Source organism: Chiloscyllium plagiosum, chromosome 5, assembly GCF_004010195.1.
Source record: "Chiloscyllium plagiosum isolate BGI_BamShark_2017 chromosome 5, ASM401019v2, whole genome shotgun sequence".
NCBI lineage: Eukaryota > Metazoa > Chordata > Chondrichthyes > Orectolobiformes > Hemiscylliidae > Chiloscyllium > Chiloscyllium plagiosum.
The window spans coordinates 26,869,623-26,886,911 of NC_057714.1; the positions used below are offsets into that span (position 1 = coordinate 26,869,623).

The 17,289-nt window shown below is 39.1% G+C and overlaps 1 protein-coding gene across 9 annotated transcripts in view; it reads left to right on the forward strand.

Moving 5' to 3' along the window:
* The window catches only part of LOC122549771 (histone deacetylase 9-like), a 789,364-nt gene that overhangs the window by 756,380 nt on the left and 15,695 nt on the right, over positions 1-17,289 (forward strand). For all 9 annotated transcript variants that reach the window (XM_043689769.1, XM_043689771.1, XM_043689766.1 and 6 more), the window contains 2 exons: positions 9,802-9,886; positions 13,180-13,333. In XM_043689769.1, the coding sequence (XP_043545704.1) occupies positions 9,802-9,886; positions 13,180-13,333 (239 nt within the window). The remainder of the gene's footprint in view (positions 1-9,801; positions 9,887-13,179; positions 13,334-17,289) is intronic.

Here is a 17,289-nt window from a genome sequence, read left to right on the forward strand (position 1 = left end):
TCTGATCTCCAGCATCTGCAGACCTCACTTTCTCCTCAGCTTCCAACTTTGTCTACCTGCTGAAATCTGCCTAAACTTCAGGTTACATTTACTGTAACTAATTAGTGTGATTACACAGAGCACAGTTGATTCCAAAGAGGTTGATAGCCATGGATCAGAAGTACAATTGGAGGTTGTTAGTGATTTTGATACCTCTGTCTTTGGAGCATACCTTGGTCAAATAACAAAAATAAAATTAAGTCGAAATGTCCTTGGTTGAGTAGTAGATTATTCATGCCAGCAGTTTTCAGGATTCGCCATTCTACATTGTGTTCTTGATTCAATCTTGGAAAGGTTAGTGAATTAACTAATGCCTTTATATAACATATACTTCTGGATGTCTCTGTTACACTGATTCACTGGCATGCTTTCTATTCATGTCAGAGCAGAGAAAAACTAAAATTTTCCTACCCAAATGAATGTGGTTGCTGAGTTAATTGAAATTTTCAAGATTAAGATTTATAGAGTTTCATTCAGTCAGATTAACAAGAGATACTCTGTATATGCAGTTGACTTAAGCATCAGGTATAATTCTGATTGGATGGTGGAACAGCTCAAGGGACTGAATAGTCTATTCCATTAACTCTAGGTGGGTATTCTTCACAATCGCATAACTATATTATTTACATGTGTGTATATATACTTTTAACAGGCAAATTTGACTTCTTGATATAGACATGGCATTTACAAAACATGACTGCCAGATGTGACGGGCTGATTTCTTTTTGATTCACCTCAGCCATAAAAAGCATACCAGCAGAACGTTGCCTCAAAACTAACAACAAAAGGAACCGGTTATACTATCAGGCTCAAATCAAGATCAAACATCACTACTACAGCTACAGAACACTAAGAAGCTGGATACACATTTTAATGAGCCCACGCGGAACTTGGAGGTTGCAAGGAACTCTGGTTAGCTACCCTAAGGAGTAGTCCTTTATATTCTTTTCGGTGGGACATATTGTGAGATGTCAGTCAATGGTTTCATGTACTGACCATCCTATAAGACATTACTCTACACCCCATCCTGCTTTTTCTGATTATTAAATTCTCAATATAGTTCTTCAAAGGAAGTAGATTTACCATCACCCGTTTCCCCCAAGTCTCTAACTTTAAAATTGACTGATGACTTGTTTGGGTTTAAAGTCCCCTGCTTGAAAACAAAACATTCAGATGCAGTTTATTGTTATCCTGGAGACTTAGTGAATCTTTAATTTCCTGAATGTCCTTTAAAGAAGATGAACTTTTTCAGGTAAAGTTTGTTGACACACAAAAAGCTTTGCAGATTTTTGATTTGTAAGATGTTCTTTACTGAGAGTAACCTCTGGTATCAATGTTAATATTGAACATTTGTTTCCCTTAGAGTATCTCTATTTCATCAAGTCTTGACAGAGAATATTATTGTGTTTTTGATAGAATCAATGGTCTCTTCTTGACACTGTAGCGAGGTTGATTTATTTGTGATTCTTCCATTCTTGTTCTTGTTTCTTTGGAAAACACCTTCATTTTATCAAATTCAATCACGAACAGTAAATCTCATCAAACTGTTCTGGTACTATTTCTTCTAAAAAGATAAATTGACTGTAACAAGAGTCAAGCACTAAATCCCATTTGTTTTTGATTAGACTAGATTCCTACAGTGTGGAAACAGGCGATTTGGCCCAACAAGTCCACATTGGCCCTCTGAAGAGTAACCCACCCAGACCCATTTCCCTACACTTACTCCTGACTAATGCACCTAACACTATGGACAATTTAACATGGCCAATTCACCTGACTTGCACATCTTTGGACACTTGGAGGAAACTGGAGCACCCATGGTGTCAAAGTTGTGGTGCTGTCATTGTGACTGCAATTTTTTTTATTGCTACATCTGGTATAGTAACATCAGGCATCAAATGATTCAAGCATCTGAATCTGTCTATCATATGATTGCTTTCTAGAAATGGTGAAATCTGATAAACTTCTTGAGCTGGGCTGACCTTTTGTTCCCATTTGAATAGCTGTTTCCAGTGCACGATCCTCTTTTGCTTGCAGAATATCTGAAAGAGATGGATTGGAAATTTTGGCAACAATTCAACCTCAAAACAATTCTGGCTGTAAATGACCATATGCACGAAGTTCTGATAATATGTAAAGATTGCAGATAAAATTGTCAACAGATTGTTAGGGAAGCTATACACTTTTGCTAAATCTTGTTCTTGCCATGACATATTTGCTAGTTAATGTAAAGTCATTGTCAAATGTACTGTCAATGGTTAAATTATGTTGTCTTACAGTCATAGAGTTGTACAGCTCGGTAACAGACTCTTCGGTCCAACTCGCCCATACCGACCCAATTTATCTTCCACCACTCAAAAGATAAGAATCTGAAGTTGCCATTTAAGTGTGAGGTGAAATTGCAAAATGTTTTCTCATGGTCAAGAATCTGATTCATCCTCACCCTTTATTGTCGCCACATTTGCCATTACTCCCACAGCAAGGAGAGGCAAATTCCACCCACTGTATTCATTTTATTTTCTCCCAGTGAAGGGAAGAATGCCATTTCACACTGTTACCCCTTTGTGATTTTGTGCCCTTTCTAAAACAATGGAAGATTTGCACCTTTCGTGATTCTTCTTTGAACTTCTCTCAGTATCTTACGTTGAAAAGATTGTCATGCTGAACTTGCGTCTTAAAGCAATCAATAAAAGAAAGCCCCTCAAAACACTGTTTTTTCAGTAAACTCTTCTTCTAGCTTTAAATTTTCATTATGATTAATCAAATTATTTGCTACTTTAGTGATTTTCTTAATGGATTTCTTTTATTGCAAAGCTTTTATTTACCAATTTTTTGAATAATTTTAAATGATTTTGAGCCAATTTGTACAATTATAGTGATTTATGTCTTCTGTCAGCTTTTCAGCTGAGGAATGTTTGTTTAAATGTATAAACATTTACTCTTTCTTTAAGGGACTGAACTTGTATGAGCTGTCCGATATCTTGTGTTGTATCCTGGGTTCATGATTCACATTTTTCTCCTTGCAGCTCTAATAAGGCTCTATTGTCTCCCTCAACGTTTTCAATATTTCTAAGACCAAGATTTTTATTTTAATTCTTTTATAGGATATTGACAGCACCGGCAAGAAAAGCATTTGTTAGCCCATTCCTAATTGCCCTCGAACTGAGTGGCTTGAGGGGCCATTGCAGAGTTCAGTTCAGAGTGAACCACTTTGTTCTGAGTCTAGAATCACATGTGGACCGGACCTAGTAAGGATGCTAATTTCATCACTGAAGGACATTAGATGAGGTTTTACAACAATCAATCATAGTTTCACGGTCACCATCACTGAGACTAACTTTGCATTCCATATTTATCAACTGAATTTAATTGCACCAACTACCATGGCTTTAGCCTGGGTCTCTGGATAACTGATGTAATGACATTACTATCATGCCAACACCTCCCCTGACTGGCTCTGGATGCTCTTAAGCTGCTGAATATTTAAATATGCATTATCATTTTCTGACTAGTATTTTAATCCTTGGATCGCTGTTCTTCTGTAGAACTGATTTTTTACAGGATGTCACCATTTTATGGGAAAATGGTACCCACCATCTAATTCAGTACAACTAAATGAAATCCTCAGATGCCCATCACTGCATCATCGTATATCTGTCAGTTTCTGCTGCATCCAGCTAGAACGTCTTTTGTACATTCACTGCCATCAATCTTTCTTGCTAGAATCAGTGTATCTTATTGATACCACATAGGGAAAGATGGCATCCAAAACCATCAGTAGAATTGATGACCACTTTTGATAAACAATAAATGCGTTTACTACATATTACTTAATAGCTATTTACATTACATCTGTGATACATACTGTTTCTTGTGAGACTAACAAGGTTAAGCACAAATGAGCTACCTGCTGTTAACATTATACAGGTAAATAATCACCGCAACACTATGTACCCTCTGGAGAACACATGCAGTATTCATAGTACATATAAAAACTCTGATTTGTTCCTCCCAGCAATTGTCTTTTATATCCTGCTGGTGGAGCTTATCTTTGATGTCAGTTGACCCTTCATATACTAACTGCCTTATACAACATGTTTGAGACATTTGGTGAGAATTTTTCTCTTCTCATGGAAATCTGCCAGAATTGACTTTGTTCATGGGACAATGATTCATCAGAAGTTAACATAGCAGCCATCTTAAGTTTGATCTATATATGCTTTTAAGCAGAACTCCCAAGGAGAGTCTGGAAGACAGCATAACAAAGAGAGTTCTCAATGCCAAAGAGAAAGGATTTCAGAAATCAGACACCATTTTGCCTAAGAGTCTGAGCAATCTTCAAGAGCCGTAAGCATGGAACTAGTGAGCTTACAGTAAATATCTTGGTTCTCTATCAAAGCCTGATCTATTTACTGAATCCACATGCTCAAATAACCTCCAAACGTTCAACCACAGAAGCTATTGTAACTGCTGAATTCAGGCTTCAGGCCTTCAAAGACTTTATCTCAGAAATAGAAATCTTTGAGCAAGTAACTAGCCTGCAATGATAATGGACTGAACTGACTTTCATTTTTATAAGTATCTTTTGTCTGAATCTACTTTTAACGTGTACTTTTGTATCTGCATTTCATCAAATAACTATATCACATGTTTGCTTAGTAAGATTCAGCAATGGTTGTGCAATAACCTAACCTTTGATGTTTTAACAAAAGCTTTTCAACTGATTAGTTTTAAAATTGAAACGCTCAAAGAGCTAAAAGAGGACTAAATGAACTATATCAATTCAGAGTTCACAGTCTAACCTGCTGGCATGCCTGGCAGTTATCATGTTGTTTTTATTCTAAAGTACCTGAAGGACATAGTGCTTCTGACAGTTGTACCTTCTACCTTCTGCAAAACAAAACCTCTTTCAATGTGTTTAATGCTGAAAGAATTTTAGGTATTTGCTTCTATTCATGACTTTTTAAGTCATCGTTCATTGGAGTTATTGTTATCAAAAGAATATTCCTTCTTTTTCACTTATTATTCAGTTTTAAAGAATCTGACTTCAAGCTTTCAGAATTCCAGAAAAGGCAAGCACAACTTATCAACTTTCTCTGGCTACTGAGCAATGGTTCTTTCACTTGCTTTGATGTATTTCAGAGGTTGAACAGGAGTCTCCTGTGCAGCAACAAAGAATCCAGTAAATTGTATATTCAGGCCATTTCATAAACCAGGATGGTTGTACATAACTAAAATGTATCCACCAATAAGAATGGTACAAATCATTTCATTATGAAGTTAATGCATTTTCTATTTCAATAAGTATGACTTCACAGATGATTACATGATTTCAAAGGTTAATGTTATATTTTTGGATTTTAGTCAGATTTTTATATGTAATCTGTATAAAGGACTACTCCCAGCATCAAGCTCTTAGTCACAATGAACTACTATGTGGCCTTACATGGACAATATGTGTAGTATAGCATTGCCCAGATGTCAAATAAAACCCTTGTTACTATATTTAGCACACTGGATATGATACAAGTCTTTTCATAATCTCTAGACTTTGTAAATCATTCTGTCAGACTACAGTCCCAGCCCGAAACTAGAGAACAATCTATTAAAAATAATAGATAAGCAATAGCAATAGATAATTAAGTAAATCCCAGGTTCACAGAACTTTATATATCCTCCACAACAAAATGACAGAGAATATGATCCTTTTCTTTTATTACCATCCTTCTAGAGCTGAGTTGGATGTCGCCTTTCTGATTTCTGGAGTTTGTTGGATCGACATCAGGAAATTTTCCCCTGCTACAGACCTTGAGCATTCATTTCAAGACAGCAAACAGCTGTCCCACCTTCTTCCCACCAAAGCCCCAGCCATTTTGAAGGCTAGACTTCATTAGCATGCAGCAAACAAACTGAAGACAGAGAATATAAATCTTCCTGTTTGCCCATCCATCTGGATACAACAATGCTAAATGGACTGGCTGACCTCTGAACCAGACAAAGGCAATCTGTTGCCCAATGAGTTTGAAATTATGGACAGGAGAGTGGTAATGTGGGGAGGGAGTGACTCACATTGGTTTTTGAGAGTTTATGGAGCACATTTCATCCATTTGTATTCAAAATTGTGTCAGGCTGAACTCTATTTATATTGTATATCCATACTTTGTAAATTAGAAGGCTCTATGGCCTGAGCCAGCCTGGTTCCTCACCACTTAGTGGTAGACTTGGACCAATCTCAAAACAAATGGAAATGTTAGGAATTGTTGACAGGTCATTTTTCCATTGCAAAGGTTCGCTCAAAATTACCTTAAGAAAGTTTTCACATCCTTATCTTGACGGTCTTGGTGAATTGAAGAACTAGTATCTGAGCATATGGACACAAAAAACCTTTCAAACTTTTGCACCAGTGGATAGGAAATTGTAGGCAGTATATCCACCCCTTTCTGAATAATTACATACCATTAAAATGCCTTGCAAAGGGTATCAATGCAATGGAATTACCCCATTCATTCCCACTCAATGAAGCCTCAGGCAGGGTCAAAGGAAATTAAATATATATTTTGTGGCAAGTAAGTCATCTCCTAACTCACCAAAGCCTGTCCACCATGTACAAGACATAAATGGGATGGAATATCCTCCACTTACCTGAATAATGCAGTTCTGATAAAATGCAAGAAGCTCAACACCATTCAGAAGAAGACAGACTGCTGGACTGGCACTCCATCCGTCACTTTACACATTGCCTCCCTCCACCACTGACACTTAGTGACAGCAAGGTGTACCATATGCAATTTGCACTGTAGCAATTCATCAAGGCTCCTTCTACAGCGTCTTCCAACCCTGTGACCTCTACATGTAGAAGGACAAGAACAGCAGATGAATGGGAACGCAGCCATCTCCAGATTCTCTCTGAGCATCCAACCATCCTGTTCTGAGATTATATTGCCATTTTCTTCAGTATCTTTGTGTTAAAATTCTGGAACTCTTTCCCTAACAGTACCATGCATCTCTCAACACCACATGAACTGCAGTGGTCCGGATGGCAGCTCACCCCCACTTTCTGAACAGCAGTTAAGGAATGGCAGTATATGCTGGTCATGCCAGCAATGCTCACACCTCACTGACATGCATTTTCTTCTCTCAGACAGTGTTTCACTGCTCAAAATGTGATTGCCAACTTCTTGGAAGGCACTTCACTTACACAGCATTTTATTCACATTCAGCTGCACTTGTCTGCTGCCAACCTTCACCACAGCATGGAGTAACCTATGTATCTTCATTCTTTTTTATCTCTGATGAGTACCAAGAAAAGAACTAACTTGACTGCCAACAGCAGCAGGAGCAATACTTAGCAGCAATACCAGCTACCTTCTACACAGACTCAATCCCTTTCATGGAGCACAGGAGATGTGCACCAAGATTGAACTGGAAGGAATCAAGATCCTCGGCACAGGAACTAAAGGTAAAAGATCCACTCTCGACATGTCTGAGCACCAGTGACAGCAGACTCCGGCACTCTTGGCGGATCACATGGAATTCTGCAGCCTCCTGAAACAGACCTCCTTCCCAATGGACCTGGTGACCATGCATTTCTAGTGGCTGTGTGAAGTATGAGATTTGTGCGACCAGGAGAGGAGGACATACGTTTAAAAATGGTGAGTGTGAAGCATGGGTGTGAAAATATGATTAGATAAGTGTGAGTGCTAGTTGTTCAAGTGGGAATGTGAGGTGCCTGTGGAGGGAGCAATGAGTGGAGTTACATGATGGGTTGTACCAAAGACCACTCTAAAGAGAATATTAAGGATATCCGTGTGTGTGAATCACCTGGAAGTATTATGCTACTCAACTTTCACATCCTTCTGGGAGCATGGATCTACTAGGTACAGGATATTCTGGTTGAAGGGACCACATTTACTCTGCGGATTTCCTTGGGCACCTCCATCCACACTCACTCAGTTGGAGAGGTCGTCCTCTTTCTCCATTCTCAGGAAAGCTACTTCACTGAAGCACCTCAGCTCCTAGAGCAGAACCTTCAGGAAGGACATATGAGCAGCTACACCAGCAGTATTCCCGCTAATTTCTTTTCTCCTGGATGGACAACAGAGCTCATGCATGGCAACTATTTTCAGAACCAGCAGTTAATGCTGCAAATGGCATCAGCACACCCATCACCATGCACACACTCTTGGAGTAGCCGTGGAAGCCTGTAGCCTCACATCTTATGTGGAATGGTGATTGTCATATGTCCACACTATTGCTGGAGTAGCTACTGTTCAAAAATCCAAGTGTTGGTGAGCTGAGGTAACCTATGCTATGGTTCCTTGAATTAGAAATCCTTCCTGTGACAGAATGGACATGTCTACCTGATTCAAGAGTGTCCTGAATTAGTCCTGATGAAGGGCTTATGCCCAAAATGTCGATTCTTCTGCTCCTCAGATACTGCCTGACCCACCGTGCTTTTCCAGCACCACACTCTCTACTCTGATCTCCAGCATCTGCAGACCTCACTTTCTCCTATGTCTCTCTGATTGCTAAGGTAATTCCCAAGAGGCAGGATACCTCTTATTAAGCCTGTCTGTCTCTATATTGAGTTTCCGATCCAATACTGCTCTCCATTCTGGCAGGGACGAAAGCCAGGAGTTTCCACTCCAAAATGTGTGAAAGTGTCATCTGGCAAAATAATTTGTACTGAGCAAAATCAAAGGAAGGATTGGAGGGGTGACTGAATAAAATAGTCAAATGTAGGCTTTGAGGAAGTTCTTAAATGACAACAGTGAGAGAGATAGAGTTTGAAAAGCTCTTTGATGTGTTGCAGGGCTGGGACTTGATACAAAGATATGGGAGAGGTTGATAATGAGGAAAATGTCATGAAATGCTTGAAGACTTTGATGAGAATTATAAATTGGCTGCAGTGGTGGAGAGGGAACACATGAAGAATGGTGAGCAGCCATTGGTGCAGATTAGGATATGGGCAGCAGAGGTGAAATCAGGGAGTGTGATTGAGAAGATATAGGTTCAGAACCTTATCTCAGGGTCAAATAAGAAACTGAGTTTGCAAAAAGTCTGTTTAATGCAAAGAATGTAGGCATGGAGAGTGTATGGAATAATTGGTGAAGGAATGGAGTGTGTGCTGTGGGTAAGAACAATAGCATCAATGTACTTTATGCTTAACTCTGGAAGTAGTAGTTTCACAGAAAGCTACACCGTTCAGTTGTGTATAATGTGTAAATAGCACACTGTGAAGTTACTTTAGCGGTAGAGTGTGATAACGTCAAAACTGAAGTTGTTCAATAAATTGCAATCTAATTAAAGGAACTCATTGTAGTTTTCTTGGAAGAACACATCCAGTGAGGTACAACAGAACTATCCTACTGAAAACTGGGGAAGAAGTTAGAAAGGGTGATGAACAAAAGAAAAATATCAAATTTCTTTAGCCAAAAATTAATAATTCAATAAGAAATATTTGACTTTTGCTTAGCCAAACATTGCAAATATCAAGACAAGTAATTTAGATACTTCTGTGATAAATGTGCACAATTTCAGTAAATATTTATATGCTATAAAACTTTGTGGATAGTTAAACAGTTAATAAAGTGAGCTGAAAGTACTCAAAGTCATCTCCAGTAGGGCACACTGGAACTCTTCTCAGCAAAAGGTTGCAGGTTGGAAAAGGGTTAGAAAGTCACAGGAAAATGTTTGAGGGGGAGTTCATTTTTAAACAGCAAATTGACTCATCTTATCACAAAGTTGTTTGAATCTTTACAGCTGGAGCCTCTTCCCCAAGAAGTTCAGCTTCAGAAGCCAAACGCCAATGCTGTAGCTTCTCTGGAAAAAACAATTGAAATTCAAAGTAAGTTATTTGAGTAATTTATGTTTAATTACAGGAAGTGCCAGGAAGGTCTGTCTGTTTACTGCTTTTCTAAATCAGTATATCAGTTTGTTGATTGCACGTGGGCTCATACTCAACGAAGAAACAATATTATGTTTACATAAATAAATTATAAAAACACAATGAGCAATTAGAAAATAACTATGAACAACAATTACCTCAGAAATCTTCTCTCAAACCAACAAACTTCAACCAGGATTTCTGTTCTTTCAGAGTACAAATGCTTTCCTTTTCCAAAAAGAGAAAATATAAATCTTGGAAACACTCCAGAATAAGCTCTGATCTGTATTTTTATTGATAATACAAGTCCAGAAATTAAAACCTTCCATTCTTTCCTTATAAAATCCAGAATTCAATCGTGAAACAAAACTGGCAGTCTTTTCTACAGATGAATAACAAATAATCTAATGATGTTGGCAACAGAACAGTGTAGTGAGAATGAGTGGTCCATTAACTCTTGGCATGTTAAATTTACTTTGCAGTTATGAGAACTGGAATATTTTCCACCACAACCTCTTTCAACTCCTAATATATATCTTGTAAAATTATCAAAAATTGTATAAATGAATGGGATTGTAGAAATTGTCTTGCCAAGAATACATCCCAGCAAGGAAACCTGCAGCTCCTTCTCACCATTGGAATAGTTTTACAATCTTGGCAAGTTGAAATTTATGTTATCAATTTTCCACTTATGTGCAAATTTCCACTAATCTTTTATAACAATTGTACATAAAATAATCACTGTGGTTAATGGTTTTCCACTCTACCTCATTGATCATTCCTGTTGTTCGTTTCCTCAAATTCTGCTGTTGCTGTAAGAATGGGGACACAGTATCAATCTAAGCAAGTAGGGCTGAGATATTCCAGAAGACTCAAGACTTTATTAAAAGTTGTACTCCATCCTTCTTCATTCTGCTAACAGCATTTCATTGCTTTACGCAGAACCACTGTCTTTGGAAATCAGGATGGGTCAGCGGCAGCAGAAATCTTGCAATGAAAACAAAATGCACAAAAATACAGGGCTATAACAAGTGAAAAGTAGTATGTTAAGTGCCTTGTTTCACACTAGACTGGTTTGTTCCATTTATTTAAAATCAGTACATAGAATAATTCAGCTTTGCTAGACTTAATGGAATTGAATTAATTGTCTCTTATCTTGCAGAATCCCATTAAGTTAGGGCCAAGATCAGACTAAATGTAGTGTTTTATTTAAAAAAACAATGTGTTTTCTCATTTTTAAGTAAGCTCTGTAGCAGTCATCTGCATAATCTCTCATATCTCATTCTCTGGTTAAGCCATTGCAAAATCTTGGGTTTTCTGTATGCCATATGAATCAAAATAAAATCAGAATCTCAATATTTCTTAATGAAATATTGTTGGAAACATTATATAAACCAGTGGAGTAAAAGCTATTTGAATTAAATGTGATTTATCAAAGCAACCTTTGGTTAACAAAAGAATCGTTTAGTTCAGCAAACTGTTGACATATTTGTTTTAAAATTTTGCATATAAGATCATTTTGATAGATTCTTATTGTACAAATGTAAAAAAAGTATAGACTCTTGTAAACTGTTTAATTTTCTGTTTAAAATGTGTTGCTCAATCTTTTGTGCTCGTAAGGTAAAACCAAGGAATGGAGCAATTTTTAAATACTGACAACCACCGCCCACAATTAACTGGACAGGTACAGCAGAGTCACCTGGAGAGTAATGTTCGTACTATTCTATAAAATGTGTCTAGCTTCATTACATTACATTACTTACAGTGTGGAAACAGGCCCTTCGGCCCAACATGTCCACACTGACCCACCGAAGCGCAACCCACCCAGATCCATTCCCCTACATTTACCCCTTAACCTAACACTATGGGCAATTTAGCATGGCCAATTCACCTAACCTGCACATTTTTGGACTGTGGGAGGAAACGGGAGCACCTGGAAGAAACCCACGCAGACACGGGGAGAATGTGAAAACTCCACACAGTCAGTTGCCTGAGGCGGGAATTGAACCTGGGTCTCTGGCGCTGTGAGGCAGCAGTGCTAACCACTGTGCCACTGTGTTGCCCACAACTTCAGGGACAATGCCTACAGATACCATCTTGTCATCTATCTTAGAGACAGTACCATAGCAAGTATTATGTAACAGATGCATGTCTCACAGGGACTGGGCTGCAACTGTTCAGAATTATTAAACATAGTGCTCTCACAGCTAGCAAAGAGCAAACACCTCAATCCCTTCAATATGAATCCATAATATCAGGAATAAGAGAACTATGTGGGTGCTCATTGCACCATTTGGTTTTGAACTGAATTCACTGAAGTCTCCTCATGTGGATCTTAGGACCTGATCTCCAAAACAGCTGGGTAGGTCTACTTCTTTCTGCAAGTCAACAGGGAATTCACACAATCAATGATCAGTGAAGCCATGCCAAGTGCATTAAGCATTTTAGTGATTACAATGTGTTAAAAAAGCTTAATTCAACAGAATTTCAGCTATGCCTCATTGGGATAGGCTGGATACTTTTGGTATGTGATAGACTGCTAACAAATCAAATATGGGATGATGCATGCATTGTGATTGCAGTGAACTCATTGTGATCTCAACTACATCATCAAGTTGAAAATATGAGATTAATTATTCTGGGTAACATCTTACATTTGATTGTGTGGAGCACTACCGAAACACCAAACTAAGATTTTAAAATTTCTCTTAACTCAATCTATAGGAATGTCTCCATTCCTGTTGATTCCTCATTTTATCCACACACTTTTTGGTTGTGGATGGGGATTCCTTTGGATTCTGGGGACATTAATAAATACAAATCAGGTTCCCATAAAATGCAATGCCTTTTTAACCCACTCATAACAGTGTCAGGATGCCCAATTTGATACCTTGCAGGTTTTGAAAAGAACTTTTATGAATGGAGCCAAGAAAAGCAGGAGGACCTCCTTGTCTCAGAGGAAGCATGTCTCATTGTGAGCCCACAGGGTCCTTGATCCCAGAGAAGACCTGCCACTGCCTATTTAGGAATCCAATACTTCAACAGATTGTCTCCAAATGTGGCAATGCCAGTCCCTCGTGATTGGCGAACAATCCCTGTTGCCTTTATCAAACGTTGCCCTATATGCCCTGACCAATTTTGAAAATCTTTGAAGAAAATTATGTTCTAATTCTTATCTATAGAATGCGAAGTAAATCAGCTTTACAGATTTTTCATCATTTGACATTGAAAACCGTATTTACTTCTATTCACAGAGAAATATTGGATATCAGTGCGACAGTATGCCTCAGAAATTGACTGGTCTCTCAAAGATGCCCAAAACCTGGAAAGAAAAGAGACAGAAACAGTTACTGCCATGGCATCACTTTCAGTGGACACCAAACAGAGACATTCCCAGAAAAGGAGCAGGTCAGTAACAACATAACAACTGCATAGAGATCAGCATTGATGTTGCAATCAGAATAAGAGACCTGGATGTCACTTATTTTGATCTGGGTGTGTTTCAATGTTGATCTGATAATCTAGGAGAGAGATAAATGGACTTAATTTCAGACAACATGCAATTTTAAAAGTATGCTACTTTGAGGCTAGATTAAGTATATTTTACAAGTGTACATACAATGGGAGCATTTATTCCTTGCATTCATAAATTAAATACATACACTTTTTAAAAAAAAATTAGTAATTATTTAAGTTTAACCTCCATAAGACCATTAGACATAGGAGAAGAAGTAGGCCATTCAGCCCATTTGGTCCGCTCCATCTTTCAATGAGTTCCTGACTGATCTAATAATCCTCAGCTCCACTTATCTGTTTATTCCCCATAACCTTTGATTCCCTTACTGCTTAAAAATCTGTCAATCTCAGCCTTGAATATACTTGATGACCAATCTCGACAGCCCACTATAATAAAGATTTTCACAGATCCATTACACTCTGAGAGAAGGAATACCCCCTCATCTCTGTCTGTAAATGTCCACCCTTTATTCTGAGGTTATTCCGTTTGTCCTTGTCTCTTCCACAAGGGAAACAACCTTTCTACACCTACCCGAGCAACCGCCTAAGGATCTTGTATGTTTCAATGAGGGCATCTCTCATTATTCCATAGTCCAATGATGTTGTGAAACTTGAAAGGGTTCAGAAAAGGTTTACAAGGATGTTATGAGGGTTGGAGGATTTGAGCTATAGGGAGAGGCTGAATAGGCTGGGGCTGTTTTCCATGGAGTGTGAAGGCTAAGGGATGACCTCTCATAGGCCCTACTCATACGCCAGACCCTTCATGCCTGGTATCAGCCTAGTGGTCCTTCTTTGGACAGCCTCCAAAACCACTATATCTTTCTTTAGATAAGGGGGCAAAAAGTTCTTCATGGTTTTCCAGTTGTGGTCTGAAATCACCAGGTACCCACTCTGAATTTTATTTTCAGAATTGTCCACCACCAAGTTTCCTCACAGGAGGTTCTGGAGTAAAACATTGCATATTAATGAAGTAATATTTATTGTTAATGGAGCTGGCAACAAGCAATAATTCTCCATAATAGGCATACATGTTGCTCCATAGCGCAAATCTCATCTGGAATTCTGTTTGAAAATGAGTTATCCCAATGTCAAGAAAGTCCTCTACTTACTTCTCACATAATTCTCCCAGATTTCCTAGCATAGCCCACCCTGTTCACACTCATATAAAGTTCCACGAAAGGACTTAGTGTCTCTGCCATTTGGAGTTATAGAGTCAGAGAGATGTACAGCACAGAAACAGACCATTCGGTCCAATTTGTCCATGCCAACCAGATATCCCAACCTAAACTAGTCCCATTTGCCAGGGGCTATACCCCGCTAAACCCTTACTATTCACATACCCATCCAGATGCCTTTTAAATATTGTTATTGTACCAGCCTCCATCACTTCTTCTGGCCTCTCATTCCATACACATACCACCCTCTGAGTGAAAAAGTTGCCCCTTAGGTCTCTTTTATATCTTTCCCCCTTCACCCTAAACCTTTGCCCTCTAGTTCTGGATTCCTCCACCCCAGGGAAAAGACTTTGTCTATTTATTTTATCCATGCCCCTCACGATTTTATAAACCTCGAAGAGGTCATCCCTCAGCCTTCACACTCCATGGAAAACAGCCCCAGCCTATTCAGCCTCTCCCTATAGCTCAAATCCTCCAACCCTCATAACATCCTTGTAAACCTTTTCTGAACCCTTTCAAGTTTCACAACATCCTTTTGACAGGAAAGAGACAAGAATTGCAAGCAGTGTTCCAAAAGTAACCAACACCTTGTACAGCCACAATATGACCTCCCAACTCCTACACTCAATGCTCTGACTAAAAAAGGAATGCATACCAAATGCCTTCTTCACTGTCCTATCTACCTGCAACTCTACTTTCAACGAGCTATGAACCTGCACTCCAAGGTCTCTTTGTTCTGCAATACTCCCTGGGACCTTATCATTAAGTGTGTAAGTCCTGCTAAGACTTGCTTTCCCAAAATGCAGCACCTCGCATTTTTCTAAATTGATCTTCATCTGCCAATCCTCAGCCATTGGCCCATCTGATTAAGATTCCATTGTAATCTACGGTAACGTTCTTCGTTGTCCACTACACCTCCAGTGTTGATGACTTCTGCAAACGTACTAACTATACCATCTATATTTATATTCAAATCATTCAGATATATGAAGAATCATAATGGACTCAGCATTGATCCTTGTGGCACACCACTGGTCACAGGCTTCCAGTCAGAAAAACAAATCTCCACCACCACTCTCTGTCTTCTACCTTTGTCCCACTTCTGGTATCCAAATGGCTAGTTCTTCTTGTATTCCATGAGATCTAACCTTGCTAACCAGTCTCCCATGAAAAACCTTGTTGAACACCTTACTGAAGTCTATATAGATCTGCCCTCATCAATCCTCTTTGTTACTTCTTCAAAAAACTCAATTATGTTTGTGAGTCAAGATTTTCCAAGCACAAAGCCACATTGACTAACCTGATTCAGTCTTTGCCTTTCCAAATACATGTACATCCTGTCCCTCAGGATTCCCTCCAACAACTTGCCCACCACAGGTGTCAGGATCACTGGTCTGTAGCTCCCTGGCTTGTCCTTACCACCTTTCTTAAACAGTGGCACCATGTTAGTATCTTCCCCATCTCCTGCGGCTCCACACTGTTTCTGGCATGATAATTGTAAAATAATGCTTTGGAATTAATGGGATTCTGTTTTACCAGGTATTTCTAAATCTTCAAATGTATGTTGTATGTAAATAATTTGCTTTACTTTAATTTTCAGCATTTCCTGTGCGTAATAAACTTCTGCTTTTTTGTTAAAAATTAATCTATAGCATTGCTCATGTTTCACTGAGTCATTGCTTCTTTCAAACCAAAAGAAAAGTAAAATATCATCCACAAGCCAGAGTTCAGTCTGGCATCTGATTTAAGCAGTAATGACCCTAGCAGTAAGCTAGGGTCATTATAACACTGATCCTGTCTCTTATTGTCAGTAGCGCTCCCACCTTTTTCTTTTTGCCTATTCCTTCGACATGCCGAACATCCTTTCATATCCACTTCCCAGTATTGGTCACCCTGCAACCACGCCTTCATATTGGCAATTAAATCATATTATTTAACTTCTACTAGCACAATCAATTAATGTGTCTTGTTGCAAATGTTGTGTGCATTCATATAGAGAATTTTAATATTCTCATGTTAATATTTAACATGAATCTACATTTTAATACAATTTTGTGATTCAATCCCGAATGCTCCCATCACCAACTTTGTTTTTATTTTATCTGTATTCTCTTTTTGGTTCCCATCCTCCTGTCAAGCTAAATTAACTCTTTCCCAAAGTATAGTAAATCTCCCCAATAGGATGTTATTCCCGGTCCTGCTAAAGATGTGACCTGTCCTTCTTGTGCAGGTTCTACCTGGTCCAGAATAGACATCGAACAATTCTTTCGCCGCCTTCACCTCCGCGCCGACTTCTTCAACCAAGATTCTCGCCCACCCTCTGACGACCCCTTCTCCCACCTCCAACACACCCCATCTGCCTGGATACCCCATGCTGGCCTCTTACCCGCCCTCGATCTCTTCATAGCCAACTGCCGCCGCGACAGTAACCGCCTCAACTTCTCCACCCCTCTCACCTACTCCAACCTCTCACCCTCGGAACGTGCAGCCCTCCACTCCCTCCGTTCCAACCCCAACCTCACTATCAAACCAGCAGACAAGGGAGGCGCAGTAGTAGTTTGGCGCACCGATCTTTACACCACTGAGGCTAAACGCCAGCTCGCGGACACCTCCTCCTACTGCCCCCTTGACCATGACCCCACCTCCCACCACCAAACCATCATCTCCCAGACC